This window comes from Hippocampus comes, unplaced genomic scaffold (assembly GCF_001891065.2).
Source record: "Hippocampus comes isolate QL1 unplaced genomic scaffold, H_comes_QL1_v1.1 scaffold141, whole genome shotgun sequence".
Taxonomy (NCBI): Eukaryota; Metazoa; Chordata; class Actinopteri; order Syngnathiformes; family Syngnathidae; genus Hippocampus; species Hippocampus comes.
Window position 1 is genome coordinate 55,754 of NW_017805141.1, and position 9,697 is coordinate 65,450.

At 43.0% G+C, this 9,697-nt stretch overlaps 1 protein-coding gene across 1 annotated transcript in view; it reads left to right on the forward strand.

Annotated features, from left to right (window-relative positions):
- Window positions 1-8,405, forward strand: part of LOC109514480 (serine/threonine-protein kinase 35-like) — a 13,418-nt gene extending 5,013 nt beyond the window's left edge. Inside the window, exons 2-4 of the mRNA XM_019867604.1 lie at window positions 1,885-2,482; window positions 3,781-3,924; window positions 6,968-8,405. Coding sequence (XP_019723163.1) covers window positions 1,885-2,482; window positions 3,781-3,901 — 719 coding nt within the window. The 3' untranslated portion in view covers window positions 3,902-3,924; window positions 6,968-8,405. The remainder of the gene's footprint in view (window positions 1-1,884; window positions 2,483-3,780; window positions 3,925-6,967) is intronic.
- The last annotated feature ends 1,292 nt before the right edge of the window (window positions 8,406-9,697 follow it).

Here is a 9,697-nt window from a genome sequence, read left to right on the forward strand (position 1 = left end):
AGCAATTTACTCTGAGCAGCTAATCGGATGCTACGGATCTAGCTTCAGTATCTACACACATAGACAGTGAGGTCTATGTGGCCTCTTGGCCAATCGGAGGCCAGGATGATGCTCGGTAAGCCAATAGCAGAGCAGCTATGAGTATGTTGAGCCCAGGAAACTCGCAGCTGTGACCGAAATAAACATCGTTCACTATGTAAACCAGTGTGGTGGTTGCTGTTGCCTTTTTTCAAACGAAGCAGTAGAGGTCGCTGTTGGATAAGACTTCGTTGTAGTGAATGTCTTCGCGAGGCTGGAGCAGACAAAATGATTTCGTATAACGCAACAGGGGGTTTTTCGTCGTATGGGGGGCAGGAGAATGGGAATTGTGTTAATGCATGAAGATTTTTTCACATAAGGGGGTATTTTCGCCCATGCAGGTTTCGTTCTAGAGGAGTTTCACTGTAACAACAATAAAACATTTTGAACATTTCTAAACACTTTAGAACATTTGAAAATGAAAAACATTCAACATTTTTTACATACAACTAATATTTTTTTATTTATATGCAGAATTTAACCGTCTTAAGACACCAAAATACTCATTATTTCAGACTTTTGATAGTATAAAATTTCATTGAATATGTAATGTTTGTGGTTTGATTCGGTATTATAACTTAAGTGACTAAATGCACCATTTATTGTAGTGAAGTAAAATAGCCAAGTAGTTTCTCCCCCACCTTTTCTCTCGATATATATGTCAGCTTTAATAGATTGATAGAAAGCCCACGTTAAGATATTTGTAGCTTTTAACGGTTACCGGATGGGCTTTTTTTCTGTTTGTGTGTGAAATGTCCGACTGTATTTGAATGCACCTCGGATCTCATTGAATGCGAAAGGTGTCAATTTGTAATGTCAAGTTCCTGTCATGATATCCATGTTGTGTTTTACAATAGTAGAGTAAACACTACAATTCCACATGCACCCCTGAAAAGAGACAAGCGCACAGTCTCCGTTGCCAAAATGCAGTACCTGAATGGAAAGCTGAATGGAAAGCCGTCCTTTTATCAAGCAATTATTGCTAGTTAAATTAGATGGCTGTTAATGTGGAAAAATACACATCCAGACCTTGGCTTTTCATTTACTTGATTTAGACTGGGGCGGCCCGGTATTCGACAGGTTAGCGCGTCAGCCTCACAGTGCAGAGGTGCAGGGTTCGATTCCGGCCTTCCTGTGTGGAGTTTGCATGTTCTCCCCGTGCCTGCGTGGGTTTTCTCCGGGTACTCCGGTTTCCTCCCACATTCCAAAATCATGTGTAACAGGTAAATGGAACATCTATGTGTGCCCTGCGATTGGCTGGCAACTGGTTCAGGGTGTACCCCGCCTGTCTCCTGCCCAAAGACAGCTGGAATAGGTTCCAGCACACCCCGCAACCCTTCTGAGGATGAATGGAACAGAAAATGGATGGATGGATTCTGTAACCTGGAAGGATTTAACTTGCTTTTCGCCTCCTGTGTGCAGTCTGACAGACGGACACAGAGTATGTCCCGGTAGGAGCATTAAAACACGCCCTCCGGCTGTGCGACTGGATGAAAATTTTGCCAGCATACATTAAAAAAAATGGGAGCATTTGCAAGCATATTAGGCACACTCTCGAGCCCTGCTTTTTATGACACCATCAATGGAAGAGCAACGATTTTATACAGTAGCTTGCAAGGGTGGAACATGCACAGTCTTATGATTAACAAGGTGGCTCTCTCGGCACTTACTCCAAAACGAGGATTCTCATGATCAGAATGCAACGCTGACACCGGTTGATGTGCTGTTTCAAATCTGATCACATGAAGTACATTTCCATTACAATAAAATCACTGCTCCTGAATGAATGTCCTCTGTGTGTTACAGGTGAGCGAGTGCTGACGCCTCCAGAGGAGCCATGTTACTTGTGGTTTGTCATGGAGTTCTGCGAAGGAGGTGACCTCAACCAGTTCATCCTGTCTCGGCGGCCTGACTCGCAAACCAACAACAGCTTTATGCTCCAGCTTACCAGTGCTGTGGCTTTCTTACATGAAAACAAGGTTGTACATAGAGACCTCAAACCGGACAATATCCTCATCTCTGAGAAATCAGGGACTCCTGTCCTCAAGGTTGCAGATTTTGGCCTGAGCAAAGTTTGCGCAGGTTTAGGAAATGCCATCGAGGGCAAAGAAGTTGAGGACAAAAACAAAAATGTCAACGTAAACAAATTTTGGTTGTCATCAGCATGTGGCTCAGACTTCTACATGGCTCCCGAAGTCTGGGAGGGTCACTATACAGCCAAGGCTGACATATTTGCTCTCGGCATCATCATTTGGGCCATGGTGGAGAGAATTACTTTTATTGATGCTGAATCCAAGCGAGAGCTCCTTGGAACATATGTGAGACAAGGAGCAGACATTGTACCAGTGGGTGAGGCGCTGCTAGAAAATCCAAAGATGGTACTGAATATCCCCCAGAAACGTAGGTCAGGCAGGTTCGATTCCGGCCTTCCTGTGTGGAGTTTGCATGTTCTCCCCGTGCCTGCGTGGGTTTTCTCCGGGTACTCCGGTTTCCTCCCACATTCCAAAATCATGTGTAACAGGTAAATGGAACATCTATGTGTGCCCTGCGATTGGCTGGCAACTGGTTCAGGGTGTACCCCGCCTGTCTCCTGCCCAAAGACAGCTGGAATAGGTTCCAGCACACCCCGCAACCCTTCTGAGGATGAATGGAACAGAAAATGGATGGATGGATTCTGTAACCTGGAAGGATTTAACTTGCTTTTCGCCTCCTGTGTGCAGTCTGACAGACGGACACAGAGTATGTCCCGGTAGGAGCATTAAAACACGCCCTCCGGCTGTGCGACTGGATGAAAATTTTGCCAGCATACATTAAAAAAAATGGGAGCATTTGCAAGCATATTAGGCACACTCTCGAGCCCTGCTTTTTATGACACCATCAATGGAAGAGCAACGATTTTATACAGTAGCTTGCAAGGGTGGAACATGCACAGTCTTATGATTAACAAGGTGGCTCTCTCGGCACTTACTCCAAAACGAGGATTCTCATGATCAGAATGCAACGCTGACACCGGTTGATGTGCTGTTTCAAATCTGATCACATGAAGTACATTTCCATTACAATAAAATCACTGCTCCTGAATGAATGTCCTCTGTGTGTTACAGGTGAGCGAGTGCTGACGCCTCCAGAGGAGCCATGTTACTTGTGGTTTGTCATGGAGTTCTGCGAAGGAGGTGACCTCAACCAGTTCATCCTGTCTCGGCGGCCTGACTCGCAAACCAACAACAGCTTTATGCTCCAGCTTACCAGTGCTGTGGCTTTCTTACATGAAAACAAGGTTGTACATAGAGACCTCAAACCGGACAATATCCTCATCTCTGAGAAATCAGGGACTCCTGTCCTCAAGGTTGCAGATTTTGGCCTGAGCAAAGTTTGCGCAGGTTTAGGAAATGCCATCGAGGGCAAAGAAGTTGAGGACAAAAACAAAAATGTCAACGTAAACAAATTTTGGTTGTCATCAGCATGTGGCTCAGACTTCTACATGGCTCCCGAAGTCTGGGAGGGTCACTATACAGCCAAGGCTGACATATTTGCTCTCGGCATCATCATTTGGGCCATGGTGGAGAGAATTACTTTTATTGATGCTGAATCCAAGCGAGAGCTCCTTGGAACATATGTGAGACAAGGAGCAGACATTGTACCAGTGGGTGAGGCGCTGCTAGAAAATCCAAAGATGGTACTGAATATCCCCCAGAAACGTAGGTCAGGCATGTCTGACGGAGTGAGGAAGCTGCTGCTGGACATGCTTGCCGTCAACCCTCAGGACCGACCAGATGCCTTCGAGCTTCAGACAAGAATGGACCAGGTTATGTGTCCATCCTGACTTTGCTCCTGAACATTTCTCAGGTAAAGAGTCCTATCGCTTCAATGGTCCTCTATTCTTCACAGAATTGTATTAACTCAGTCATATTGGGCAGTTGTCGAGCATGAACTGCCCATCTCAGGTCATACCGTAGCATCTCAATTGGATTTTGTTCCACACTTTGACTGGGCCCCTCGAAAACAGTCATGTTTGGGTTTTTGGCCGCACAAGTGGACTTGGTGTGCTAATATGCTGCGAGTTTGTGTCCTGCTGCATAAACGCCCCCAAAGGTGAAGTGCCGATCATTGAACGTTTTGGAGGTTGAGTTTGAAGAACACAAGTTTGTCTTATTGTTCTGAATGCCGTGGTTTACACAACTGCAGCGTCTCCAATTGAACGTGAGGGGCACCATGTAAAAGGAGTACGTAAGTAAGAGATGTAGGAAAGACAGGTATTAGCTGTACATCACTCGGCTCACGCGTCAATGAGAACAAAAGCTAGTATGTAGAATGATTGTGTATGAGCTCTGTACCAGCTCCTTAATCAGCAAACTACAGTAGTGAACTGCCTGCTCCGTTCACAATAGTAGAAGACTGGACAAACATAAAAGCACAAGCGCTTGAAACCACCACAAAAAGGAGGAATGAGTGGCTCCAAGGAGCATTGCTGTATGACAGTTTGCACCAGACTGAGTCGCTGTGAGAGCATGATCCACACTTTGCATGCAACATCGTGAGGTCCGAATCAATATGACACGTTGACAACTGGGTATTAGTATCCAAGAGGGAACAGTTGAGCGTGAGCCTTAAAAAAGATCTAAAAAGATACAGAGTAGTACCATGGACATTGTTGTGTTCAGCACCGTTTATTACCTACGACCAGCAATTAACTATTTCTTGTTTCAGGACACATTGACAGAAATGCCCAAATTGTGCGGCAGCATCAACTCGCTGTGGGCAATGCTTGTTGCACACTATTTTGCGAACCCTCCACTACGGTACATACAAGCCGCGGCTGCATAGCTAACGGGTCTAAACATGATGCAAAGTTCGTTTTGCATGAGGTGTCTCCATAGCATAAATGTTTCTCTATCCTTGCGTGGGCAGCGACCACGCAGACGTAACTGTGAACGCTTGCCTTTTTACTCAGCCGGTATTGGCTAGGACACCACAGGGTGAAGTTTCCTCTGCATTCCCTCGCCAATTCTGGTCGCCATGTTTACTTTGCCTAACAACCGAAAAAGTGACAGAGACAATCATCGACATTGTGCCTGCTAGACCAAACGGGCCTAGGTGATGAGAGGATGCATTTAATTATATTGCAAATATCGGTCAAGAAGGTAGCTGCATCGGTAGTATGTGCTCTTTCTTTCTTTCCTATGTGTTCTTTACACACACATAGGCGCCGCCAAGCTAGATTGCTTGGCAGCCGCAGCAGCAACCTTTATGTACCTGTCAGCATTAATAGTGCATTCACAGATGTGCAAGTGACCCATGCCATATGCACTATCCCAGATGCTTCTTTTTGAACTTTGCATCCATAACAGCCGGGGGATGGTTCTTTTCCCCTTTGGGCCGGAGGACACGACATCCACAATCTCCCAAGACAGTTTGAAATGTTGACTCATCAGACCACAGAACACATTTCCACTTTTGATCAGTCCATCTGAGATGACCTCGGAGCCCAGAGAAGCCAGAGATGTTTCCGGGTGGTGTTGATCAACCCCTTTTGCTTTTCATCGTAGAATTTTAAAATGAAGTGTTCCCGAGCCCATGTAGTGATGATATCCTTTACGCATTGTCTCTTTTTGACGCAGTGCTACCTGCATTCGGGCATTCCATGTTGGTTTTCGGCCTTGCAGCTCACATGCAGTGATTTCTCCAGATTGTCTGAACCTTTTGATGATATCATGGACCATAGCTGATGAAATCCCTGAATTCCTTGGCAATTTTACATTGAGGAACATTATCCTTTAACTTTTCGACTCTTTTATCACGCAGTTGTTCACAAAGAGGTGAAACTCGCCCCATCTTAGCTTGTAAATGACTGAGCAATTCCACCCACTCATGGCACCCACCTGTTGCCTGTTCACCTGTGGGATGTTTGATGAGCATTTCTCAGTCTTTTTTTTGCCACCATGTGCCAACTATTTTGGAATGTGTTGCATCCATAAAATTCTAAGTATATTCTAATCTAAAAATACTTAATTAGAATAAGCTTTGCATGATGCACATAGACTGACGTGTATCTATGAATATACGGTACAGCGATTTCAAGTGAACTGCAATCTCTCAATGCGCTATGCATTGGAGCTGTACAGACTTGTACACTGGCAGGTCTCGCTGTCAATTCTTGTACTGGAAAGAAGTATCCAGGGCTGGTTGCCAGTCTCTTTGTTCCTGGCAGGTGTAGTGAATGTTGGTAGAACCAAAAGTGCATGAACAAAAACAATGAAGTCATACAAGAAAGGCACCACAACTGCTCATTGAAGGATGGTTCACATTACCGGTATTTGGCCCTGATTATCGATGTGCTACGCCTCACCAAAAAATGAGACAAAGAGTTGCACCTATGCCAATGTGAATGGACGAGAAATGCGAACTGATCTGGAACAGTCGAACTGAAACGTTTTTCAAAAGCCTCGTGTGTGTGTGTGTGTGTGTGTGTGTGTGTGTGTGTGTGTGTGTGTGTGTGTGCGCGCGCGTGTGTGTGTGTGCGTGCGTGCGCGCGCGCGCGTGCGTGTGTGTGTGTGTCTTACACATGAGGCATAACTACTCAAAGCAGCCAAAATAGTGCCTGAGCTGCTCGTCCTCACTGCTGTCGTGCATGAACAAATTGGCACAAAACAAAGCATACGGTGATGCAGTTGAAACGTGCATGCACACAAACACAATAAACGCTTCAGTTGTAGCATTATTTTTATTTTTTTATTTTTATATATATCATTAAAGCACAATTGCAGTGCAATATGTTTTACATGTGAGTGAAATGGGCATCAAAATGTGCTTAACTTTGATTATCTTTTGTATGGGGACATGTTTGTGCGTATTTCAATCCAAACAAAAGTGTACTTCTGTGTCTCTGCAGATGCGTATCTTGGAGCTGCCACTTCACTGCAGTATGTGATGACGGTGAAGATAAAGGAGGACAGCATTTGTGTCTGCGGGTTAATGCTTACATTTGTTGACATGAAACTTGTTCTTAAGCTCAGTAGCTAATCATGATTCAGAATATTTGTTTTGCCTTGATTTTTCGAATAAAATAAGAAATCTTACATCTCCTGCTTTTTGTGGGTACCTTGAAAACCATCAGATAACACCTGTCAAAAGAGATTCACCTAAAATTCATGGTACAAAGATGGCAAGCGTCTGACTCAAACTGCCATCTCCCCCATCTTATTTCAGTCCAATTCACTTTGATTCTAATGCTAGTGTAACACTGCTTTTCTGGCTCCATCATTTTTGAGCACACACACACACACACACACACACACCTGAAATGTCATGCAAGCCCCCATGTAATTTTGCTGCTTGTCTGTTTTTGTACAACCTGTTAGATGCTGGCTTCCCTGCCGTCTCTCCCGCACACACTCACACAAACACACATCATGCAAGTTTTTACTTTGCCCCAACTGTAATGAAGGACATCATTTTTATTCAGTTTTTCTCCTGGTTGAGCTTGTACTTTGTGTGTGTGTTTATATGTGTGTGTGTCATATTTGTACAAGATATGTGTGTCTTCACTGTTTAAGATGTGTGCCAACTGTTTTTAGTGGCCCAGGGAATTGACCCCTTTTTTGTATTGGAGGCAGAAAGCAAGGTCCCTCCCTTTCTGTTCTTCCTTCTGTTTTAAATAACTTCCAAAATCTTGGTGAGCATTTAGTGCTGGAACAAACTTGTTACATTGTCTTCATTGTTATTCCAGCCCTGCTAATTTATTACAGCTCAGAAGTGTAGTCATTTGGAAAACGGATATTGCAAGTCACATAATTACTTTCCTCTTTACTGTTGTAGTCATTAAATGACAAAACTAAAGGGAGGCTAAGTTTTATCAACAGAAATGAGTGTACAATAGTGTTACATGCACATTCTTAAACAGGGAGACTTGCAGAAAGCTTAACAGGTTTCTAAATGTGGCGGTTTCATTGTTCTGACGTGCATGGGCAACTAGCTTTTCAACCAAGATGTTGAACGCCACAGAAATTCCCACCGACATTTTTATGCACACACCTAATAGTGCCTTCGAAGTCTAGAACGCAAAGGTTTGGGTTGATGATAGTCAAACTATATGGCCTTTGTTGAATCATTCATTGAAGGAAAATGAATGGTCTTGATTTTGTTTTCAGCGTATGATTGGAAATCAGGAAAAACAAGTGAGGTGAAGCTGGCACACTCCCCTTTTATTTTTTTCTGTTAATAGTATTGAATTGTTCAAGTGGCCTTGATGTTCAAGTTACGTTGATGTATTTGATTCTGGTAAAAGATTTGCTGATATCACATTCTTGTTTATGAAATGCGATGGCGATCAAAACTATTATGTGGAAAAATTGCTGACAAGCATTTTGAAGGGGGAGGGCTCCCTTACCGAGTCAAAATGCACTACCTCGTCTTTTTTTTTTTTTTTTTTTTTTTTTTTTGGGGCAACAAATACATTCCACAGCCATGTGAAAAAGAATTCTCCACAGGAAAAACAGATTTTAGACATGTTTTAGCTTATTTTCAATGTCTGCAGTTTTTACACCTTTTGCAGGAATTTGTATAGTATCGGGCAATTATAAATGCGAGGGAATTGATTGGAATAAGCAACATCTCATTTCAACGTTTCCTTTTTGTTCCTCGATGTTTACAAACCATTAGGTCCTGGTTAAACTGTGTTTTTTAAAATTATTTTCAAATCTTCCATTTAGGAAAAATTCAGGGTAGAATTGATCATCCTGAATTGAGATGATCTGATTTTTATCAACAGAAAACGTTTTCAAGCAAACCCATTGTATGTGATGTTGGTGACCTGCTTAGCATCATAGTTGACTGCAAGAGGAATGTTTTGGGACACAATTGTACTCTATGCAATTCTCACTTCGGCAGAAACTAAATGAGCCGACTCAACATATGCTTATGGTTGTATTATGCCTTTATTCAAACAGCACTGTGTTTTTGTGCCTCAAACCTGTTAGTGCAGGTGGCATTTTATACTGCTTACTGTTTCAATAAAGGTTGGAAATGAAGTACCGCTCAGTTATTCTGATTTTTTTTTTTTTTTTACACCGCATGAGCAAGTTTTATAATGAAGAGCAGGGATTGGCGTACTTTTGTGAACAAGTGAACCAGTATTTGAATAGCTAGCAACGTCACAAGTGGACTGCGGTCAGGCCAGCCTCCAAGTCAAGCCAGCCGCCACAGCGATTGTTAATACTCTGCATTACGGTAATGTCCCACCAGTGAGCTGCGTAGGCCACCTTCAAAATAGAAGCGACCCAACTAATGCATGTACGTCAACGGTTGGGATTTTTTTTTTTTTTTTTTTTTAATAATTTTTGGGCTGTCATGCAATGATGAGTTCACCCAGGGACAATGAAAACTCTCAAAATAGCACCAAGAAGCGTTAAATTTGCGATAGAACATAAAGTCAATGGTCTCAACTCAACTGTATTTATAGAGCACTTTCAAACAGCCATCGCTGCATACAAAGTTCTGTACATGGAGCAGCTATCATATATATACAATGGTAACTACATAAATGACTAAAATTTCGCCTGATATTTAAAAAAACATTCAAAAATTAATTTTAGTCATCCCGCAACCACACCAGGTCAAGGGC